At 37.5% G+C, this 25,644-nt stretch overlaps 1 protein-coding gene across 1 annotated transcript in view; it reads left to right on the forward strand.

The window, feature by feature from the left end:
• The window catches only part of CenB1A (Centaurin beta 1A), an 806,494-nt gene that overhangs the window by 761,015 nt on the left and 19,835 nt on the right, over nt 1-25,644 (forward strand). The window contains exons 22-23 of the mRNA XM_090384002.1: nt 4,924-5,029; nt 23,805-23,809. Of these exons, the coding sequence (XP_090240128.1) occupies nt 4,924-5,029; nt 23,805-23,809 (111 nt within the window). The remainder of the gene's footprint in view (nt 1-4,923; nt 5,030-23,804; nt 23,810-25,644) is intronic.

Consider the following 25,644-nt stretch of genomic DNA (forward strand, 5'->3'; position numbering starts at 1 on the left):
TGCCGTGAATACCGAAAACGCTAATACTGAGTTATGGCTCCCATAATAATAAAAGGGTTCCGTTCCAAGATATTAAATATATAAGAAAAACTAGTCTAAAATTTTGTCTATGTATGTATTATATGTGCCTTCATAATATGACTGTACATAGACAGTACACAGTGAAATACAAGCATAAGGCATCGAAATGAAAATAAGAAACACTTTAATATTAAATGTAATATTTATTAGAAATTTCAAACAAATCTTTCAAACTAGCACCTTTGCTATAGCTAAAAAACTAATCCCGCCAGTGCTATCACTAGTTTCACTAAAGTGTTGATAAATGTGGTTTGCCTTTTCACGAATGATGACTGAACTTAATGAAATTTTATTTTGAGTTCGGTCTTCTATCCACAGATTTAAAGCTATTTCCATTTTTTCTAATTTAACATCACGAGTTACAGAGCAAATTTTTGAAGCAAATATCGCGTTTTCACAGACACTACGGCAGATTTTGTCTTCCAATTTTTGATTGATCATACCGTTGAATCATTGATTTTATAATGTTTTGCCACTGACAAGACACTTTCACCGTTAGAAATTTTGTCTAATAACTCAATTTTACCCAAATGTCATCACCTTTGATCTTTTCACAATTCCCTTGTTATTCGTAGCCAAATTTTTGTAGGGATTAGAAAAGAACTTGTCCACAATAAAGTCACTTTCTTTTAACCATTAACACACTGGAAAACGGTAGATTTTTCACATTTGTAAGCATATCAATTTATAAATTGATAAATTTATAAGCATATAAATTAAAAGCAAGCGATGACACCTTCCATGACAATCGCATAACACATACTGAACAAGGATTAGCAGGAAACATCCACACTTGCGATTTTGTCACCCCTTCCCCACTCGCTGAGCGCTGTTTTGACCGGGAAAGATGATTTTCGCCATGCCCATGTTTTTTTATGGCAGAAAATGTTCACAGCACTTTAAAATTCACTTTTTTTTTTTTTTTTTTTTGTTTAATTTTTTATTAAAGCAGCAACCGCAAATAGCGGAGGTTTACTGTACTCCTTTTTCCCTTCCCCATCCTCAATTTAATACCTCACCCTATACCATATGCTTGTTCCTAATTTAATTAAATCATTTAAATCCTACACTAAATTCTACATATTTATATTAAACATATTTATATTTTTCAAACAGGCCTCTGAGGTTGGGTATATTCATATTGTAGTTTTAAATGTTTTCCACCAACCTTATGTAGAAATAAAACACAACGAAAACGAAAACTGGAATCTTGATAACTATGTATTTATAATAAATTATTTACAATAAATTAAATTTAACTTTACAACTAAAATATATGAAATATACATATAAAATATACTGGGTTAAGAACAATAAAACACATTAAAATATACTAAATTAAAAGCGATAAAACCATAGCTTTCGAAGGCTCCTGCCTTCTTCTTCAGCGGTATTTTCTTTTTTCTGCAGTATGTCTTTAAATACCAGCAGGTTCACGGTACTCATCAACGTGTTCCGTTCTCTTGTGGTATGGAACTGGAAGTGGCTCGGGAGTGGATGATATGGAACCGTTCATCCCTTCTGAGGATATTAGCCTCAAAGAGGGGATGGATCCGTGTTCCTCTATCTCTATTAATGTTCACTGCGGAACAGATCCACAAACTCTCAAGCCACTTGCGGTCCCAGAACTTATGTGCCCGATCGGTGATGAAAGCATCGTCCGGGGAGATCTGGTGCTGCTTCTCCCAAAAATGGCATGGAAAGAGCTATAAATAAACTTCCCGAAGATATGGCTAATGAAATTCGAGTTAACACAGCAGCCATCCTCAGTCAAGCTAAAGACGCCCCCTCTAATCTCAATGTGAAGCAAAGTCTAGTGCTAAAAAGCCTCAAGCAAGATGATAGTATTGTGGTCTTATCCACGGACAAAGGTAGGGCAACAGTGGTTCTTGATAAGGAAGCATATCTAAATAAGGCGTTGGATTTATTGAATGATCAAACAACCTATAAGGTTATTCAGAAAAGTCTGCTGCTTAACTTGGAACGGCAAGTGAATAGAATGGTACAGAGTTGGCTTAAGTCTAGCAAAATTTCCAAAGAACAATATTGGGTACTGCATGCTACAGGGAGCCAAATACCGACATTTTATGGCTTGCCCAAAATTCATAAAATGGGTGTACCACTTAGACCCATAGTCTCATTTATAGGTAGTCCCACATATCCACTATCTGGTTTCTTAGCCAAATTATTATCTCCATTAGTAGGACTTTCTGAATTTAGTATTAAGGACAGCAAAGACTTTGTGCACTTTATAAGAAGCCAATGCATAGAAGAGAATGAAATTATGATATCTTTCGACGTGACATCTCTATTTACATGTATTCCGATTGACCATGGAGTGCGTTGTGCACGGAGAGATACCATGGTACATGGGTTGGTACATGGCCTTTCGGAGAGATACCACTCTAAATACTAGAACACAATTAAATTTAGAGGATATTGAAAAGTATAGAATTATGCCTCTCAAGCACCACTATGGTGTTTGATAATACTATGTATAAGCAGGTTAACAGTACAGCCATGGGCTCCCCCATTAGCACAATTATAGCTAATTTAGCTATGGAGAAGTTCGAGGCTAGAATATTTAACGTTAGTGTTCTCCCTATGCTCCCCTGGAAAAGATACGTAGATGATACGTTTTCAATTATTCGAAAGGGGGAGTGAAGATCAGGTGTTGAATATTTTAAATGGCTTCTCCCCATTCATACAGTTTACCTCGTAGGTAGAAGAAGGAGGAGTTTTGCCGTTTCTAGATGTGTTGTCTGTAGAGAAGACCAACAACTAAAGACTAAGGTCTATAGGAAATCGATGTGTAAAGGTCAATATTCGCACTACAATTCAGCTCAGGCCAGCCATCATAGGAACAGTGTGGTTAGAACATTAGTTGACAGGGCAAAATCACACTGTAGTACCTCCGAGGATAGGAAGGTAGAGTATGAACGCGTCATGACGGATCTTACAAAATGTGGCTACCCCCAGAAGATTATAGAAAAATATATTAAAAGAAATCAGAGGAGAGGCGAATCTTTTACGCCAGTATCCACTGCATATATTCCCTACTATCCGGGTCTAACCAATCCTATAACTAGAATACTAAGAAATTATCAGACGCGTTGTGTGCAGCTTCCAGGGCGGAGGCTGCACACAATCGTGTCACAAGTAAAGGACCCCATTCAAAAAGAGAATGCAAGTGGGGTCGTATATAGTATTAGATGCCCGGATTGTGGGGAGTGTTATGTAGGGGAAACAAAACGCCGTCTCAAAGATAGTCTGGGGGAGCACACTAAGGCAATAAGAAATGCGGAGTATGGTAAGTCTGCCATGGCCGAGCATTTTTGGGAGAAGCAGCACCAGATCTCCCCGGACGATGCTATCATCACCGATCGGGCGCATAAGTTCTGGGTCCGCAAGTGGCTCGAGAGTTTGCGGATCTGTTCCACAGTGAACATTAATAGAGATAGAGGAACGCAGATCCATCCCCTCTTTGAGGCTACTATCCTCAGAAGGGATGAACAGTTCCATAACACAAGAGAACGGAACACGTGATGAGTACCGTGAACCTGCTGATATTTAAAGAAGCACTGCAGAACAAAGAAAATACCGCTGAAGAAGAAGGCAGGAGCCTTCGAAAGCTATGGTTTTATCGCTTTTAATTTAGTATATTTTAATGTGTTTTATTGTTCTTAACCCAGTATATTTTAATGTATATTTTATATGTATATTTCAGATATTTTAGTTGTAAAGTTAAATTTAATTTATTGTAAATAATTTATTATAAATACATAGTTATCAAGATTCCAGTTTTTGTTTTCGTTGTGTTTTATTTCTACATAAGGTTGGTGGAAAACATTTAAAACTACAATATTTATATTAAACATATTTATATTAACCATATTTATTCTAACTTTTTGATCCTTATTTTTACCTAAATAAATTACACTGCATTGGGACTACCTTGTCCTTACTGTATTAGAATGTGCTAATTTCATTTTCGTTGCTTTTTGGCTTATCACTTTTCTTCTACTACTATGAACAACTATAGAAATGCAGTTCCTGATACACGGTCAGGTGTATCAGGAACTGCATTTTTAGTAGTTCCCTGATGAAATACCTGATCATGTATCAATATTTATTTATTTCAGCTGACATCAGATCAAGCATATTTGCCTTACCTATATTCAACCATTTTCTAAATGGTTCCCCCCATATCTGATGACAGCTATAACACTATCATTTTATTTTCATTTTCAATTTATTTGCATTTTTATTTTATTAGTATTTTGATGTACTAATTTTACTTTACAGTTCTCCCACTTTCTACTGGCTTGTAATTCAGCCTTTAACCTTTAGGATATTAACATTCTTTCACCTTTCTTTTTTTACTTTCCACACCCTTCTAGTTACTGGCACTCTGTGTAACTTTCACATCCATTTATGTATACTTTATTCATTATATTAATACAAACTTATATATATATATATATATATATAAAAACATTATATGTATATGTTATTATATATATGTGTGCAAACATGCCTAAAAAACTGGCGGAGAGTGTTTGACAGAGACTGTTATAAAGGCTAAAGGATTCAACACATTCTTTAGTTTTCCTGTAAATAAAGGGTATTGTATATATGCAGTGTCTAGGTATTAATAATAGGGCAGTGCATATGAGAAATTCTGCTTTATAAAATATATATTTGTGATGATCATAAAGTGTAATTGATCAAATTATTATATGATTATATATAAATTTCAAAGAGAAAATGGACCTCTTTTTTTTTAAATATTTGTTTTCAATTCAACTTACTTATATTTGCTGTTTTTGTTGTTTCTTTTAGTCAGGTATGCTTGCTTCTGAAACATGGAGTTGATCAGCATGCTTTTGATAAGACTGGAAATGATGCTCTATCTATAGCTATTAACAGTGCAAATGCAGATATTGTCGTTATTAATCAGAGAATAAAAAATTCTGTTTTTTCTTTAACTCATCTTATCTTTCAGTTTATCTCACATCTGATGAGTATGGGCTTGGCACACCCAGGGTCCCGAGCTGGATATTATCATTCTTCTCTTTCTTTGTGATTCCCTTCTCTCTCTCTCTCTCTCTCTCTCTCTCTCTCTCTCTCTCTCTCTCTCTCTCTCTCTCTCTCTCTCTCTCTCTCAGGGTAACAGAATTTTTTTTTAGCTGGTGCAGCATAAGCCTCAGTCCTCTTGCACCATATGGCCAATAATAATAATAATAATAATAATAATAATTCCTGTTTCATTTATTTTCACTTGATGACACTGAGTTTCATCCTCTAGATTTTCTTTCCAGTAATTAAAAATTTATTTAATTCATTTATAAATACTGAAACTGACTCTATACTATACTAATTCCTTATGGAAAAAGGAAAATTACAGTCATACGGTATATCAGGTAGTAAAAACAAGTTTAGTGCAAAGATAAAATTATATATTAATTATGGATTTTATGGATTTAACTCAAAACAAGTAAGATTAATGTACTTGTAATCATTTATATTGATAAAACTGATTCCTTATATTGATAGCTTAGTGGCAGAGAAGAAAAATGCATGGGACGATTAATTGTCAGAGGGATACAGAGTAATATAATAAGTGCAACTTAATGTGTAATAAAGTTACCTTGTGTGTTAGGAAGTCAAAGCCTTGGTTAAGAATTCAGAGAAAAGCATCAAGAAATTCTTTGCATATATCAACAAATGGATTAAATAGACTGAGTAGCATTCTTTAGCCTATTTCTTTTAATTTAGCTAGTGATTTTGTAAGTTAACTCTCTACTGGTACTACTATAGTAGTACCAGTAGAGTAACGAAGTATTGGTGTTTTGGCACAAATATCGTAGCATGTAACCAGTGGTACAGAAGAATAGTAGGGTTTTAATAGTAATAATTAAGTAGATTGAAGGTTTAATCACTTTTTGGGGATATATCTTTTGTATTTAGCTAAGGATTTAACTAATTTAACATTGTGCGTTACGGTGTAGCATAACTTGATAGCGTAAGGTATAATGTAAAACTGGGTAGCGTCACTGCATTAGAATTGTGTAGTAATGTAAATTAATCAGTTAAATTTATTAACCTTATTAATTTCTTTTTTAATTAATTAAGTTTTATTTATATGGAAACCATGGCCCCAGACTAGAGCAGCAAAGTAATGTGCACAAAGTACACGGGAGGTCTGTGGCACTTGGAGAACCAAAAGGGTGTGATTTCTCCAACACATCAAAACTTAAAGAAATGTGCCTCTTGCAAAATGTATTTGTGGATCTTTCTGGAACAGATCATTGATCCAGCCAAAGAGGATGTCTTTGTGTGTGCTAGGTGCACAGTGTGTCAAGAAATTAGGCAACCAACTTAGTGTTTTGATGGGTGTTTATAAGAGTTTGAAGAATAGCATAGGTGCCTTTTGGAAGAATTAACATGGGGGACCCAACAAGGGCTCATCTGCCCTACTCAATGCCAGAGCTCACTCGTGCATCAGGCAACACAGCAGGCAATCTTCAAGGGAGAATGTGGCTGCTCCCGCAAGAGTTGATGACGTAGAGCAGATATCATCTTTTATAAGGCACAAAAGGTGATATCGTTGAACATGTTTGCACTAATGACATTAAGAGGAGAAACTGCTTCTACAGGGATGGGAGACACTTAAACAGAAAGGGTGCAAGAATATTTGCTGTTGCTATTGAGGCAGTATTAGGTGAGTCAGAAAACTGTTAGCTTGGGTGGAGTGGGGGGATACACAGACTAATAGATTAACGTGGTGGCAGAGGTGAAAGCGATTCTTGCAGCAGCCTGGAAAACAAGGTGCGGGGATATCAGAGACTACTGGGAGTAATCGCAGAACAAGTAAATACATGGGCTGTATTAGGGTAGCTAAGAATAAGAACACGTGCATATAAACGTGTGTACACCAATGCTAGGAGTTTGGTAAATAAATTTGATGAACTTCAGGTGCTGTTCAAAATATCAAAGGCAGATATTGTTGGGATATCAGAGACGTGGTTTCACACAAATAAAAGGAATGAAGAATTGGAATTTGGGGCTATACAGAAAGGGAGGAGGGATTATGCTATTAGTTGAGAAACACCAAAATCTAAGGAAGTGCAGCTAGTTGATATAGGTGGACAGTACAGTGTTGAGTCACTTTGGTGTGATATAAACACTGGCAAAACAAAATTGAGAATAGGAGTTTGTTATAGGCCTAAAAGACTCTGACGAGTATAATAAACAACTGTACAGAGAAATAAAGTGGGGCAGTAAATCAGATTTTCTTATAATGGGGATTTTAATTTCCCAGATACTGACTTGACTTGAACTTGTGGGTTGGTCACTCCACACACTAGCAAGGCTTTTGTGGATTTATTAGATGATTGTTTTCTGCAGCAGCATGTTAGGGAAGGCAACTAGAGGGTGTAATACTCTTGATCTGATTATCAGTTGTGATTCTTCATGCATTAAGAATCTGCAGATAAAGGAACCACTAAGTGGCAGTGATTACATTGTGCTGAAGTGAGATTTACTCAAAGAGGTAATTACCATCAGGAGTAAAGGAAGGGTTTTTTTGCTTTCGTAAAATGAGAATACGGTGGTCTGAAAAAGTATTTCAATTCTATACTGTGGACCAACTGATGATGTTAACAACACCAAATTCAAAATGGGAAGCATTCAAAGAATCAATCTTGGAAGTTACTAGGCTTTTCATACCAAGTAAGAAATATTGTTCAAGATTTAGGCCTAAATGGATGTCAGATGAACTAATTAGACATGTGGCAGAGAAGAAAAATGCATGGGATACATATAAATTAACAGGTGACACAGAAGCCCTACGATAGATATGTGCTGATCTGTAACCAAGTCACAAAGGAGGTTAGGCAGGCAAAGGCATATTACGAGAAATTTTTGGCAAAGGATGCACAAGAAAAACAGCAAAGAGTTCTTTACTTATGTAAACTCTAGAAGGAAGGGAATGAATCAGATTGGTCCACTTTATATCGATGATTCAACTGTTGATAGATCCTGCTCAGGTAGCTAGCAAACTGAATGAGTATTTTGGATCTACATTACACATGAGGAGTATTCAGGTAGAGGAGTTCCAGAGGTGTATTAAACTCTGGCCGTAAGCTAAATAATTTTGTAATAACTGAGAGCAGAGTGGAGCAGAACCTGTTAAAGATAAACATAAGAAAGGTGCCAGCGGTGGATGGGATCTATCCAGTTATAATAAAGGAGGCAGCAAAGGAAGTAAGCAAACCCTTAGCAATAATTATGAGAGCTTTTTTTGGACTCAGAGGAAGCACTCATAGGAGATGTATAAATGTGACTCCAATTCACAAAAGGGTATCAAAGAGTGACACAAGTAATTACAGACCTGTTAGTTTAACTTCTGTTCCATGGAAATTAATGGAGGCACTAGTCAAGAGAAGCACTGCAGGATCATTTAGGCAAGACTTTCAGTTATAATTCAGACACAGCATGTGTTTGGTTAAGGGGAAGTCTTATCTAACCAATTTGATTGGATACTATGATGTGTTCACAAAGTGAACTGGATGCAAAGAATAATTTTGATATATACTGTTGGAGATGGAAGACTGCTGTACAAATTGGAGCAGTATGGCATTGGGGGGTAAAATTGCTGTTATGGATAAAGGAATGGTTGAGTGGGAGAAGACAGAGAGTGGTAATCAATGGACACTGCTCTTCATGGACTAATGTTATTAGTGAAGTCCCCCAGGGTTCAGTGTTTGGTTTATTGTTGTTTTCTATATAATATCGGTGTAAATACACCACAGTTTACCCATAAATTAAACTACTGAAGGCACAGTTTTAATTGTATCTCATATTGTGGCTACTTTCACAATGAGATACCAGGTATTGCACTACTTTGAATAAGTAATGACTTCTCTAGCAGAGGCGACTATTGTTATTTATGCTCAGTGAATACCACCTACACAGACGGTCACTGTTTCAAAGCTGTTGGCCTATCATCGGTAGGTGGGGCAGGTAACCTGATAATGCACACATGCTAATCACAGTTGCAAAGTGAGTCCACAATATGAGAGATGCCAAATGGTGTACAGAATGATACATTATTTGAAGATCCAATGCGCATGGTATTAATATAATTATGGGGTTTAAATTAACTGTATAATAGTAGATACCAGGTATTGCACTACTTCAAATAAATAACATTTCTCTAGTAGAGAAGACTACTGTTATTTATCTGTTATTTATTCTAATGGATACCACCACCCAGACGGTCACCGTTTCAAAAGCTGTTGGCCTTATCATCGGTGGGTGGGCAGCTGCCCTGAAATGCAAACATGACATCACATTTATTTAAGGATAAATTATCGTGTATCTACACTGATATTAGCAGTAACCCCAGAGTAATGTACCAACTGTGTGGTACTAGACTCGGGGAGGGGGGTAGAGAATGAAAAGGACTTGTGGGTAATTACACAGTCAGATATGAAGTTTTCTGCAAGAGTAGCTCATGGTGTCTTGTCAATGATATACAGGAACTTTTCTAGCAAGTCATAATTAGAGTGATTATCCCATATATAAGGCAATGGCTAGGCCACACCTTGAGTATTGTATACAGGTCTGGAGGCCTCATTTTAGGAAAGATGTAGAGAAAAGTAACAAGATTAGTGAATGGAACAGAGGGTTGCTCTTACAAAGAAAGGTTTAAGTTTTGCAAATTACAATGTCTGGAGACTAAACACCTGCGAGGTGATCTGATTGAGATGTATAAGGCCTTGGATGGTTTGAGCAAAGCTCAGTGCTGTTGGGATTCTTCCTCTTGCCCAGATTAATCTCCTGAGGGGACATAAATTCAAGTTGAAGAATAAATGTGTGGAAATTTACCTTTAGCCAGCGGGTGGTTGATTTCTGGAACAAACTTTCACCTGTCGTTGTAGAAGTGGATAGCTTAAATAAATTCAGAGGAAGGACTAGACAAACATTTGGAGCGAATGGATGTGTGAAATATGAAGGTTTTTTTTTTTTTTATTTTTTTTTTGGTTGATGCTGTATAAGCTGGCTTTCTTGCATCACATGCCTTACTGTTGCTAATGCTAAGAATTGGAGATCAGCAGACTTACTTAACAACTAAAGGTCAATGTTGAAAAAAAGCAGCAAGTTAGAGTTAAATTTGAAAATGTCTCTATTTTCTGCCCAAACAACAATAGGAAGGAGTATATGATGACAGCCTTGTCAATCAATTCGACCTGGAAAGACTGTGCAATACTCATGGGAAGAATTTCTCAACATGGTCTGTGCTTGTTACCAGGAGAGATCGTTTCTGCAGGGATGGGATTCGCTGAAATAGAAAGGGTGCAAGAATATATGTGGATGCTATCGAGGCAGTGTTATGTGGGTTGAAAAACTGCTAGTTTGGGGGGGTTCTCAGACTAATAATTAACAGTATCCACAGGCTGAGGTGAAGATGATTCTTGCACTGCTTCTATTGGAATGATCAGCAGCCTGGAACAAGTAAATACGGCTGTGTTAGGGTAACTAAGAGTAAGAACAGGTGCATGTATACAAATTCTGCGAGTACAGCAAATAAATTTGATGAATTTGTAGTGCTGGTCAAGATATCAAATGCAGATATTGTTGGTATATCAGAGACATAGATATAAGACACACAGACATAAGGAATGCATAATTGGAATTTGGGGAGTATAATGTGTACAGAAAGGGAGGAGGGATTATGCTGTTAATTAAGAAACACATAAAAATCTAAGGAAGTGGACCCAGTTAGTGTGTGTGGACAGTGCAATGCTAAGTCAGTTTAGTGGAACAAACACTGGGAAAGCAAAATTAAAAGTAGGAGTGTGTAATAGGCAATGACTCTGATGAGTACAACAGAGAAATGGAGTGGGCCAATAAATCAGATTGTCTTATTATGGGGGATTTTAACTTCCCAGATCTCGTACACTAGGAAGAATTTTGTGGATTTATTGTACAATTGTTTTCTCCAGCAGCATGTTTGGGAGGAAACCAAAGGGGGGTAATATTCTTCGTCTGTTTATCAGCAGTGATTTTTCATGCATTAAGAATCTGTGGATAAAGGAATCACTAGGTGCTAGTGATCACAGTGTACTGATGTGGGATTTACTCAAAGATGTAACTACTATCAGAGGTAAAAGGACTACAGGTGACTACAGTGGTTTCAGGACAGTTTTTAAATTCTATACAGTGGAACAAAATGATGATGTTACTAAAAACAAATTCTAAATGAAATGCATTCAAGGAAGTAATCTTGGAAGCTGCTAGGCTTTTTGTTCCAATTAAGAAATACTGTTCAAGGTTTAGGCCTAATTGGATGCCAGATGAACTAATGAAACTCATGGCAGAGAAGAAAAATCATGAGATGCATATAAATTATCAAGAGACAGACCTTTGGTAGATATAAGCCAGTCTGTAATCAAAGAGGTTAGACAAGCCAAGGCAGATTATGAGAAATCATTGGCAAAGGATGCAAAAAAAAACCCAGCAAAGACTTCTTTACTTAAGTAAACTCTAGAAGGAAGGGAATGAATCAGATAGATCCATTTGATGTTGATGATTCTGCTCAGATAGCCAACAAACTAAACGAGTATTTTGCATCTACATTCATACGAGAAATTCTGTAGCAAAGTCCAGGCCAGAAGATTATTAAAATCTAACAGGAAGCTTAATGATTTTGTAATAACTGAGAGAAAAGTGGAAGAGAAATTGTGTAAGTTAAACATAAGTAAGGCACCTGGCATGGATGGGATCTATCCATTTATATCAAAGAAAGCAGCAAAGAAAGAAAGCAAACTCTTAGCCACGATTATGAGAGCATCCTGGGACTATGGGGAAGATCCCCACGGATTGGAGATGTGCAAATGTATTCCCAATTTATAATGGGGGATCAGAGGGTGACACAAGTAATTACAGAGTAGTTAACTTCCGTTCCGGGGAAAATGGAATCACTGGTTAAAGAAGCACTTTAGGATCATCTTGACAAGACTGCAGTTATCGTTCAGCACATCATAGGTTTGTTAAGGGGAAGTTTTTTCTGACCAATTTTATGGGTACTATGATGTGGTCACTAAAGAAGTTGATGCAAAATATAATTTTGATATCATATACTTGGATTTTAGAAAAGCTTTTGATACTGTTGCATATGTTACAGTACAGATTACAGTATAAATTGGAGCAGTATGGCATTAAGGGCAAGTTGCTACAATTGATAAGAGGGTCGTTGAGTGGGAGAAGACAGATAGCGATAATCAATGTATACTGCTCTTTGTGGACTGATGTTATTGGTGGACTCCCCCAGGGTTCTCTGTTGGGTGTATTGTTGTTTTTGTATTTATTAATGATATTGATGATGGTATATCAGGCTTAATGTCCAAGTTTGCAGACGATGCGAAGGTTGGTATGGTTGTTAAATGACAGTACGCTACTGCAACAGTATGTAGAAGTTGAGAAAAATGGCTGAGAGATGCCAACTAAAGTTTAACATTGATAAATGCAGAGTACTGCATGTGGGTAGCAGTAACCCAAGAGTAACGTACCAACAACTGTTTGGTACTACATTCAGGGCAGTGGAGAATGAAAAAACCTGGGGGTAATTGTGCAGTCAGATATGAAGTTTTCTGAACAGTGCATACGGGCTGCAAGAGTAGCTCATGGGGTTTTGTCAGTGATATTGACAGATATTGTTGGGATATCAGAGACGTGGTGTCACACAAATATAAGGAATGCAGAACTAGAATTTGGAGAGCACAATGTGTACAGGAAGGATAGGAAGGGAGGAGGGGTTATGCTATTAGTTAAGAAACACATAAAATCCAAGGAAGTGAAGCCAGTCGATATCGCTGGACAGTGCAGTGTCGAGTCAGTTTGGTGTGACATAAGCATTGGGAGATCAAAATTGAGAGTAGGAGTGTGTTGTAGGCCTAATGACTCTGATGAGTATAATAAGAAACTGTACAGGGAAAGAGAGTGGGCCAGTAAATCAGAGAGTCTTATAATGAGGGATTTTAATTTCCCAGATATTGACTGGAATTTGTGGGTTGGTCACTCACAAACTAGCAAGGCTTTTGTGGATTTATTGGATGATTGTTTTCTACATCAGCATGTTCGGGAGGCAATTAGTGGGAGTAATACTATTGATCTGATTATTAGTAGTGATTCTTCATGCATTAAGAATTTGCAGATAAAGGAACCACTAGGTGGCAGTGATCACAGTGGACTAAAGTGGGATTTACTCAAAGAGGTAACTACCATCAGGGGTAAAGGGAAGGGTTTTTGCTTTCGTAAAGGCGAATATGGTGGGACCAACTCATGATATTACTAACAGCAAATTCAAAATGGGAAGCATTCAAAGAATTTATCTTGTAAGCTACTAGGCTTTCATATCAACTAAGAAATATTGTTCAAGATTTAGGCTTAAATGAATGTCAGATGAACTAATGAGACATATGGTAGAGAAGAAATACATGGGAAACATATAAATTAGTGGGTGACATAGAAATAAGATATAAGCTGGTCTGTAACCAAGTCTCAAAGAGATTAGGCAGGCATGAGAAATCTTTGGCAAAGGATGCAAAGAAAAACAGCAAAGAGTTCTTTACCTATGTAAATTCTAGAAGGAAAGGGTTGAATCAGATTGGTCCACTGGATATTGATGGTTCAACTGTTGATGATCCTGTTCAGGTGGCTAACAAACTAAATGAGTATTTTGCATCTACATTCACACATGAGGAGTTATTCAGGGAGCTGAATACCAGAGGTGAATTAAAGTCTGGCAGTGAGCTAGATGATTTTGTAATAACTGAGAAGAAAGTTGAAGATAAACATAAAAAAAGGCACCCAGGGTGGATGGGATCTATCCAGTTATATTAAAGGAGGCAGCAAAGGAAGTAAGCAAACCCTTAGCCATAATTATGAGAGCTTCTTTGGACTCAAGGGAGGTACCCATGGACTGGAGATGTGGAAATGTGACTCCAATTCACAAAGGAGGATCAAGGGGCAACACAAGTAATTACAGACTGTCAGTTTAACTTCTGTTCCAGGGAAATTAATGGAGGCACTGGTTAAAGCACTGCAGGATCATCTAGACAAGACTTCAATTATAGCTCGGACACAGCATGTATTTGTTAAGGAGAAGTCTTGCCTGACCAATTTGATTGGATACTATGATGTGGTCACAAAGGAACTGGATGCAGGGAATAACTTTGATATCATATATTTGGAGCTTAGAAAGGCTTTCGATATTGTTGCACATGGAAGACTGCTGAACAAATTGGAGCAGTGTGGCATTGGAGGCAAATTGCTGCTATGGATAGAGGGATGGTTGAGTGGGAGAAGACATAAAGTGGTAATCAATGGACACTGCTCATCATGGACTAATGTTATTAGTGGACAAACTTTGGGGTTCAAAGTTTCTCCACTAATAACAGGGTTCAGTATTGGGTCCATTGTCTTCCGTATTTATGAATGATATTTACCCCAGGAGCTCACATCTGGTGAGTATGGGCTTGACAGACCCAGGGTCCTAAACTGGTGATCATCATTCATCTATTTCTTGGTGATTCCCTTCTACTTCTCTCTCTCTCTCTCTCTCTCTCTCTCTCTCTCTCTCTCTCTCTCTCTCTCTCTCTCTCTCTCTCTCTCTGGATAAATCAGGGATTCCTTTTTTTTTTTTTTTTTTTTTTTTATTTGCTGGTGCAGCAAAAGCCTCAGGCTTCCTTTCACCATATAGCTAATAATAATAATAATATTGTTGATTGTATATCAAGCTTAATGTCCAAGTTTGTTGACAATACGAAGGTTGGCAGGGTTGTTAAGGACACTAATGACAGTATGCTGCTGCAACAGGATCTATAAAAGTTGAGAAGGTGGACTGAGAGGTGGCAAATGAAGTTTAACATTGACAAATGTAAAGTACTACATATGGGAAGCAGTAACCCCAGAGTAACGTATCAACTGTGTGGCTCTACACTGACAGTGGTAGAGAGTGAAAAGGACCTGGGGGTAATTGTGCAGGCAGATATGAAGTTTTCTGAGCAGTGCAGACGGTCTGCAAGAGTATCTCATTGTGTCTTGTCAATGATATACAAAAATTTTTCTAGCAGGGGTAAGGTGATTATCCCCTTGTATAAGGCAGTGGTCAGGCCACACCTTGAGTAGTGTATACAGGGCTGGAGGCCTCATTTTAAGAAGGATGTAGAGCTGTTGGAACAAGTACGGAGAAGGACAACAAGATTAGTGAATGAAACAAAGGGTAGCTCTTACGTAGAATGGCTTAAGATTTGCAAATTACACTGTCTTCAGACTAGGCACGTGCAAGGTGATCTAATTGAGGTGTATGAAGCTTTGTATGGTTTGAGCATGCTCAATGCTGATGGGATTCTTCCTCTTGCTCAGAATAATCGCCTGAGAGGGCATAAATTCAAATTGAGAAAAGAATTTAGGATAGATGTGCGGAAGTTTGCCTTTACCCAGCGGGTGGTTGATTGCTGGAACAAACTTCCATCTGTTGTTGTTGTTGTAGAAGTTGATAGCTTAAATAGATTCAATGCAGAACTAGATAAACATTTGGAGCAAGTGGATGGGTGAAATGAGAAGGGTGTGTTTTTTTTTTTTTTTTTGTCTGATGCTATATAAGCTTGCTTTCTTGCATCATATGCCTTTGCTAATGCTAATGGCAAACTTCGTCACATGTATTCTGCATGTGTCCTTCCTCGATTTGAATCTGTGCCCCTTCATGTGTGCGTGTGGTCTGAGCAAGAAGAAGAATCCCATCAGCATTGAGAAAACTAAATTCTCAATGGGCCATTTATATACATTTTTGTTGCAAGCATAAATCTTCATCCTGATTGGCGGCTTGAACAAACTGTTATTTCCATGGCACCTGAAACTGCCCAACTCAACACCAGAGCTCATTTGTGTGCATCAGGCAACACAGTGGCAATCTCCAAAGCAGAATATGCTGGTCCCACAGGAAGCAGTTATTGTTGATGACTCTATTGTCAGAGAGACAGGGAATATATTATGCAAAAAGGATAGGTGAAACACGAGCAGGGTATGTGTGAGGGAGCAAAAGTATCATCTTTTTAGGGCACAAAAGGTGATATTGTTGTACACTAATGACTTTAAGAGTAAGAGATCTGCAGATTTACTTATCAAGTACAGGTCAATTCTGAAAAAAAGTCGCGAGTTAGAGTTAAATTTGAGTGTCTGCAATTCTGCCATGACACAATAGGAGGGAGTATATGATGAGAGCCTTATCAATCAGTTCAGTCCTGGAGAGAGAGAGATTGTGCAAGGCTCATGGGGGAGAATTTTTTTCAGCATGGTCTGTGCTTGCTAACTGGAGAGAGTGGTGCTTCTACAGGGATGTGATACATTTAAATAGAAAGGGTATAAATCATAAAGAGGAATTTGCACTAGCTTGGTTTCACCTAGGACATGATCATCTTACGCAGTCGTTTCTGCTAAGGGCTGATGACCCTCCTGTGTGTGCATGTGTGCGTGCTGCGCATTGCGATGCTGCCATAAAACTCATCTTTTTATCTCCATTTTATTAATGTGCATCATCTGACCGAACCTTGCATACTCAGTTTAGATTATATCTGTCAAAGATGACTTCCCTAAAATTTTCCAGTTTTTACACGCTACAAACATATGTATATAAATGCTTTTTATCATTTACTGTATATATATAATTATTCTTTGCTTGTTTTTATATAATTAGTAAGTTTTTGTTTATATATACATTTATTGACATGGCAATGTATTTTTTGATTGTCTATAAATTTTAATGCATTCATTTCTCAACTTTCGACAGGGTATGACCTAAGTTGCCAGTGTGCCTTTAAAAATCTAATCAAAACCCAATGGATGAATTCTCGTGAAATTTTATATTTTGCTCTTTTAGAATGAGTTGTTGAGCCTTCCCAAATTTTATTAAAATTGGACTAATAGAAATGTGGAAGTTAGTATTTACTTTTATTATGCATATCACATAGGTTATCCACATACCATTGAAGCTGAAATGGCTATTATTGTTTTATTGCCATCGCTGGTTACAGAAATGAATGACCAGTGTGGCAGATGCACAGAAATGAAATGTTCTTAATTCACACAAAAGTTACTTTTTTTTTTTTTTTTTTTTTTTTTTATTGTTATAAATTATTACCATTTGCTAATGTTCCTGAAATGTAATTCACTCTGTGCATTAACATTACCTTGTCTATGTTTGTATTATTTTTACACAGAACAGAGATTTTTCTTAAACAGGAATTTAATGATACAATTTCAAAATTCAGAATGGTTTTAGAGTCACTTTATAAAAGAAGTACAGTCTTCAAAAAGAAAAATTAAATGCAGCTCAAAACATTAAGACATTCTGATCATTACATATCACTCCTAACAATAAAAATTAAATGATTTTTATTATTTGGGCATTATCCTTCTGATGAAATTTTATCAAGCAGTGATGACAATATCAGCTGTCTTTGCTTAACATCAATTACTACAATCCTCGTACAGAAGGCACCTGGTGCCAAACGATTGTGATTGAGCATTTTTTCTGTTTAAAGTGCAATTGTCTAAAAGCAATATATAGTTCTTTTAAGTTCCTATCCTTAATAAATTTCTTTATTTAATAACAGCTCCTGTTACAAAAGTACTTGTACAGAGCAAGAAAGAAATGCTATCTTTCTTTATTTTTCATATTTTTATTACTAACACTTACTACTTTATGCAGTTAATCTGCCAAAGAGCAAAAATGGATCACAGTGTGTTTCTGCCACTAGAGCCGACAAGCTCTCGGCCAGAGTTAGATATTGGACATGACACGTTGCAACCCAAGAGGTTGAAAACCAATTCCTCAGCAACAGATTTTCCTGCATTTCTCATAATGCACTCTCTTGCAAATTAGCCTCTCAGTAAGCTGCCTCCATTCCTTATCCAGAAACATCTGGAAAGTCTGGCAGGATCTCCTAAGACAGTCAAGAGACTGCAATCAGTGGATCTACTAGTGGAAACAATGAACTGCAAATTCGGAGAAACTGCTAAAACTTATAAACTTTGCTGGAATTCCAGTAAAAGTTTCCCTCCTATGCAACCCTAAATTCATCTAAGGGTGTTATATCCAGCTGAGATCTATTGAATATCACGGAGGAGGAGGAGATAACACGGAAGAGCTTCAAGATCAAAATGTCATTGTTGTGAAAAGAATTATGGTTAAAAGAGAAAATACACTTACACCTACAAGGAATATTATTCTAACCTTTAACATGCCAAATATACCATCATCGATAAAAGCAGGCTATCTACTTTGCCGCATTAGACCCTACATTCCTAATTCATTGAGATGTTGTGTGCCAAAAGTATGGCTACTCTCACATGGCATGCAGAGGAAACCAAGTTTGTCCCAATTGTGGGGTCCTCTGATTACACTCAGTGTGATTGCTCAGCAAAAGAAATGACTTGCCCCAACTGTAAAGGCAACCATCCTGCTTGTTCAAGGACATGCGAGAGATGGAAAATTGAAAAGAAAATCGTTAAATATAAGATTGAAAATAAAGTATGTTTTCAAGAAGCAAGGAAAGTAATTGCTCCCAGTATTACTAAACATACATACTCCAGTGTTGCCCAAAAATATCAATCAGTGGCCACCCAAAATGATGTTACAGCCCCTTCAGACACTTCAATCTCTGACTGGGCTCGGACTGTTCTCTCTCTCTCAGCAACAGTCCAATAACTCTAAACAGTTGAACTAGGCAAGCAATACTGCAATTACAGTACAAGCTACATCTTGTTCTCTTCTCCCAGTGATTGCTTCTACATCAAATAATCGGAGCTCAAATTTCAAAAAGAATATCCATGAAACATCCATGGATACAATTGACTCATCCAGACAGGAAGAACTGATCTTATAAATATACAAAGGGTACTAGGAAAGTTTTGCAATACAGCTTTGTTTATTTAATTTTTTCAAAGTAATTTCCTCTACATTCAATACACCTCTCCATCCTCCGAAACCAATCTTTAAACCAGTTCTGCCAAGTTTCACTAGGGAGTAAAGCACACTCGTTGTCCCAAGCCCGTAGAAGGTCCTCATCACTGGAAAACCGCCTCCCTTTTAGCTTCATTTTCACATGCGGGAACAGTGCAAAGTCGCAGGGAGCAAGGTCTGGCCTGTAGGGAGGATGCTCGAGAAGTTTCAGTCCTGTCGTGGTCAAATATTCTGTGCAGGCTTTGGCGCGGTAAGCTGGAGCATTATCGTGATGGAGGTACCAGGTGTCCATTCTTGACTTTGGCCGCAGGTTCTTCATTGATCCAATGACTTTAGGCAGGCATTGTTCAGTATACCACTTAGCTGTGACTGTCTTCTGCGTGTCCAAAACGACACGTTCCACAATTCCACTCGATTTGAAAAATACAGCTATCATTTTCTTCTTTACAGATCGGGATTTTCTGACAATTACGGGTGTGTCGTCATCATCAAAGACCCAAACTTTGTTTTGAGTCTTGGTCGGCAGATCGTAATAGTACAGCCTAGTCTCGTCACCTGTCACGATGTTGTTCACATACCGAGATTGTCCCTTATCAAACTTTTTTAACATCTCCCGGCACCAAGTCACACGTCGTGTCATCTGCTCTTCAGTCAGTTGATGCGGCACCCAGAGAGAACAAAGTTTCTTCACGTGCAACTGATCTTGCAGAATCGAACGAATTGCTGGTGCATTTAGGCCCAAAGTATCCTCTATCTGTTGGTAGGTCACTCGCCTGTTTTCGTCAAGCATTTTCCTCGCAGCAGTAACGGTTTCCTCCATAACTGACGTTCGTGGCCTTCCCAGCCTCTCAGAATCCTCCAGAGTGAAATTTCCCCTTTGGAATTCTCTATACCACCTGAATATCGTTGTACGATGTGGACAATCATCATCTAGTGCAAGAGTCATTTCTTCTAAGCACTGGTCTATGGTTAAACCACGCACGAAATTATACCGCAAAACTGTCCTTATCTCATTTCGTGACCACGATGCCATCGCAAGCACTTTACACTCTCACTACTAATGAATAACTGAGCCCATCGACTTGGTGCGGCGGCTACTATGCACGTATGAACATGTCTCAACATGCAGCAACAAGCAGCTTCCTGTGATTCATTGTTGCGTCATATTGCAAAACTTTCCTAGTACCCTTTGTATATGGAAGAAGATATGGACAGCAATTGGCCATTCTTCTCAAAAAAAAAAAAAAAAACCAAAGCCTGAACATCATAAGCCAGTCACATTAAAAAAAGCAGTTAGTTACAGCTTCTTTTACTAAACACCAGTAATGCCTTATATTCTACAATTGAATTGTAGAAGATTTTGTAGCAACTTTAGTGATATTCAACTGCTGTTCTGTTAGTTTCTGTCTACAGGAAACCTATCTAAATTCTCAAATATCTACCAAGGTAAAGAACTATGCATCTATTGACAAGATCATAATAATACTTCAAATGCTGCCCGTGGGGGTGTGGCCATCTTGGTCAGCTCAAAGATCCTGACCTGCAAATTGTTTTGCATACTGAAATTGAAGTTGTCGCCATACGTTTGATAACCCAGATTGCATTAACACTAGTATCAGTCTATCTCCCACCAAGTCATACCTTCTCTTACCGAGATCATGAAAACCTGCTAATGCAGTTACCTTCCACTGTCTGTCTCTTGGGGAGGGGGGGAAATTTCAGTGTCCACCACCCCTTATGGGGTTCGACTAAATTAGTTTCACAAGGCTGACTAATTAAAACCTTTCTGGATAAGCAAAACCTTATTGTTCTTAATACTGGTGCACCCACTCACAGGCGCCTCTGTAGCCAGGTGCAGCAGGAGCAGCAGTGCGTAGCACACGCTTATTGATTAGACCAGGGTTCGAGTCCGTGACCACCAAATACGGACGATGCAGAAAGGTCAGGGAATGACCACCGCATATCCCCGGAGCAATATGGCCTTAGTTGCTAATGCTCCTAAAAACCAAATAACAACCCACTCACATATAATTACCAACTGCATAAACTTCTACAATTGATCTATCAATATGCTCCCCAATTCTGTTTTCAATCATAGAATGGTCTGTTATGGATGATCCCATGGGCAGTGACTATTTTCCGATTATTTGTGATCTGCTCACTGCACAACCACCATTAGCCCAACCCTGCAGGAAGTGGAAGTTCTCTAAGCCAACTGGGTCAAGTTTCAGTCAGCTGCCACCCTGGATGAGCAATTTATATGAACAGTCCATAGATGAACCCACAGATTATATCACTTCACACCTACTATCTCTGGCGCCTCCATAGCCAGGTGGGCAGGAGCAGCAGTGCGTAGCACACGCTTCTTGATTAGACTGGGGTTCGAGCCCGTGACCACTAAATACAGAGGATGCAGAAAGGTCAGGGAATGACCACCGCATATCCCTGGAGCAATATGGCCTTAGCTGCTATTGCTCCTAAAAACCAAATAACAAACAACAAACCTACTATCTGCAGCTAAATGTTCAATTTCATTGTCGAATCCCCAGTCTCAGCGGCACCTTAACTATTGGTGGAATGAAGACTGCACAAAAGCAAAGAAGTTAAAAAATAATGCATGGAATTTATTTCATGCTTTATATTTTTTTTCATAGATCCCCAACCACAACTTATCTTATCAACTACAAGAAGCTAAGGGCAAAAGTATGTCTCATTCAAAGGCAAACCTTCCAATCTCTGATTATTATTATTATTATTATTATTATTATTATTATTAGCTATATGGTGCAAGGAAGCCTGAGGCTTATGCTGCACCAGACAAAAAAAAAAAAAAAAAATTCCCGAGTTACCCTGTGAGAGAGAGAGAGAGAGAGAGAGAGAGAGAGAGAGAGAGAGAGAGTCAAAAGTAGAAGGGAATCGCCAAGAAAGAGAAGTATAATCATGTCATACAAAGAACATGTCTTGCACAGTGGAAGTGCACTATGGTACACCTAGTGGTGAGCTGTGAAATTTTAATAATGAGCTCGCAGTTTTTCCAACTTTCTATCGAGTAAATTTGATCGGTCCCGAAAGGGACGTCATATTATTATTATTATAATTATTATTATGATTAGCCATATGGTGCAAGGAAGCCTGAGGCTTTTGCTGCCAAAAAAAAAAAAAAAAAAAATTCTGACTTACCCCTGAGAGAGAGAGAGAGAGAGAGAGAGAGAGAGAGAGAGAGAGAGAGAGAGAGAGAGAGAGGGGGGGGGGGTGCGGTGTCAGAAATAGAAGGGAATCACCAAGAAAGAGAAGAATGATGATATCCAGCTCAGAACCCTGGATGTACCAAGCCCATACTCACCAGATGTGAGCCCCTGGGTGTAAATTCGTGGCTTCGACCAGAGGTGCTTCCCATGCTCGCACTACTAGTATTGTGATTAGAGGGCGTGACGCATTTTTCGTGACCACTATGATAACTAGAGTCAGGGGCGGATTTACGGAGGTGGACAGACGCAGCTTATTACTCCCTTAACCATGCGTATAAGTGAATGTGTGAAACGTTCCTAGGTCTATCTAAAAAAAAAAACAAAAAACTTAGAAACCCAGTCGGCATGCCACACCTTACGATGGTAACTAGATACGACAGTCTGGAGTTCTAACTTTTTAGAATTTTTGAATAGTATGACGTCACAATCATGCTTTCTGAATCATACTACTGCAGTAAGTATGATTGCAACAATACAAATATTTGTCAACAATTTCTTTTTTCGTCTCGCATTTTCATTACATTCCATTGTTAGGTGCCCCTAAGAGCTGCATTTGTGGTTTCAACTACAAGATTGGTTCATGAATCGAAGCTGTTTTAAAGAGACATTTAGATATGTTGCAATCGCCAGTATACATCTCTTACTTTAGTTATCATAAATCCATTGTATCTTGTCTAACAGAAATTATGAAAATCTGTGAATGATCAATAAAATAATTACAATAAAAAAGCTCTTTTATTTTGTAATTGATATATACAAATCATAATACCTAAAAGAAACGCGAAGGACGTTTTGCCTAAACCATCTACCATGCATGCTTGGCACACGCGCAACTTTTTTATTCGTCTTTTTTTTAACAACTGGGGAAATATAATGGATACATTTTTTTACGGTAAAATTTTAATATTGCGAATAAAAAATAACATGGAATATTTTCCATATCACAAATAACATAAATACTGTTACAAAACATTCCAATATATAAAAACAAATATGTCCTTAAAAAAAATTTTTTTTTTAGAAAGAGTACACAAAAAATCACAGATTACCTGAAAAAAAAATAATTTCACAAATATTCAAGAAAAATTTATTCTAAAAATTGCCATATACAATTTACTTCTTTATTAATATTTGTTGTCAATTTTCTGCTTTGCTCAATAGCTGAGCGATGATTACAGAGGAATGACTTGACGTAACGATCCCTGATCAAATTGAAGCAATGGTTTTCTATTTAGATGTATGGTCTTCATAATCTGCAACATGTTTAATTGTCACAATATTATTCATTGCGCTGTTAAACTCAGCTTCAGCACTGCTAATCGCAATGGTTTCAAAGATATTTTCTGACTTTCTTAATTGAAAAGGTAATTTCACTCGATTTTAAAGATAAACTGTCTATAAAGCATTTAGGGCTGAAGCCTCAAGCTATGGAAAAAGTCTAGACTATGTATAAGAATAGTGCAAAAGCATCAATAATACATACCCAAATCTGAATTAACAGAATGTTAGCAAAACGGCATCGTTTTAAGTATATCTCATATTATGAATACCTTCACAATGAGTTGCCATGAAATTGCACTACTTTGAATAAGTAATGCTTCACCTGAGGAGAAGACTAATGTTATTCTCAGATGGATACCACTACCCAGACGGCACCGTTTCAGGGTTATTTGGCCCTTCTTCGGTGGGTAGTGCAACGATGGCAAAACAGTTATGAAGTATAGATGCTTTTGCATTATACTTATACATAGTCTAGACTTTTCCATAGCTTCAGGCTTCAGCCCTAAATGCTTTATAGTCTAAACATATCATACACCATCAGGCATCTGTCATATTGTGGAGTTATACTTCATAACCGTTTTGCCATCATTGCATCACTCTGGTACCTACTCACCCACCCACCGAAGAAGGGCTAAATAGTCCTGAAACGGTGCCGTCTGGGTGGTGGTATCCATCTGAGAATAAGTAACATTAGGTGAAGCGTTACTTATTCGAAGTAGTGCAATATCATGGCAACTCATAAAGGTGTTCACAATATGAGATATAACTTAAAACGATGCCGTTTTGCTAACATTCTGTTAATTCAGATTTGGCTATGTATTATTGATGCTTGTTGAAGGAGTCATAGTCTAGACTTTTCCATAGCTTGAGGCTTCAGCCCTAAACACTTTATAGTCTAAACACATCATACACCATCAGGCATCTCTCATATTGTGAAGTTATACTTCATAACTGTTTTATCATAATTGCATCACTCGGGTACCTACCCACCCACCAAAGAAGGGCCAAATAGCCCTGAAACGGCACCAGGGGAAGCCTGATAATGTCTGGAGTTTCCAAGAATAGGTAACAACAGTCTTCCCCACTGGGGAAGCGTTGCCTATTCAAGGAGTTTGAGTTTTTGAGTGATGTGAGTTGAAGGAGTTACTGTCCCTTTCATTCTTCTACACTGTTTCTTTTCCTCTTCCACTCCTACTATTACTTTCCCTCTACTTTTTTGCTTTTCTAAGTCTAATAGGGACAAGTGGATAGTTGCATTATTATCCCACACACACACACATATACAAAATAGCCCTGAAACGGTGCCATCTGGGTGGTGGTGGTGGTATCCATCTGAGAATAAGTAACATTAGTCTTCTCCTCAGGTGAAGCGTTACTTATTTGAAGTAGTGCAATATCATGGCAATTCGTGAAGGTATTCACAATATGAGATATAACTTAAAACGATGCCGTTTTGCTAACATTCTGTTAATTCAGATTTGGCTATGTATTATTGATGCTTTTGCACTATACTTATACATAGATAAACTGTCTTCAACAAAATCTCTAAAATCATTAATTTTTATTTCGTATTTTTTCAGAAAACAAATTTCTTATTCGGTTTTCACCGAAACGAAAGTTCTTTCACATTCAACGATTTCGAGTAGCATATGTTTAAAATTTCTTTCAATGGTATTGTTATTTTCTTTATTTAATTTAAAATCACCCTGTTGCATTAATAACTTATCCTTTAAGAATAAAACAATGCATTTAACTTGTCACGAGGTAATTTTACTGTTCTTATATTCGATTTTGATTCCTTCAAATTCTTTCCACTTCAACATGCTCTCAAGTTTAGCTTCATAATTTCCTTCAGAATTTTTCAAGTTATCAATAGCATTGATAGTTAGAATAATTAATTTGTATGCTTTTACCATTATGATTCTGCAAAGCTTCTGAAAGGTAAGAGTGCTCCTGCAGGATTCCGATCATTAGTGCTAAATGGTTAAGAAATTCCAAATT

The sequence above is a fragment of the Mastigoproctus giganteus genome, chromosome 10 (assembly GCF_048544385.1).
Source record: "Mastigoproctus giganteus isolate SK-2022 chromosome 10, ASM4854438v1, whole genome shotgun sequence".
NCBI classification, from domain to species: Eukaryota; Metazoa; Arthropoda; class Arachnida; order Uropygi; family Thelyphonidae; genus Mastigoproctus; species Mastigoproctus giganteus.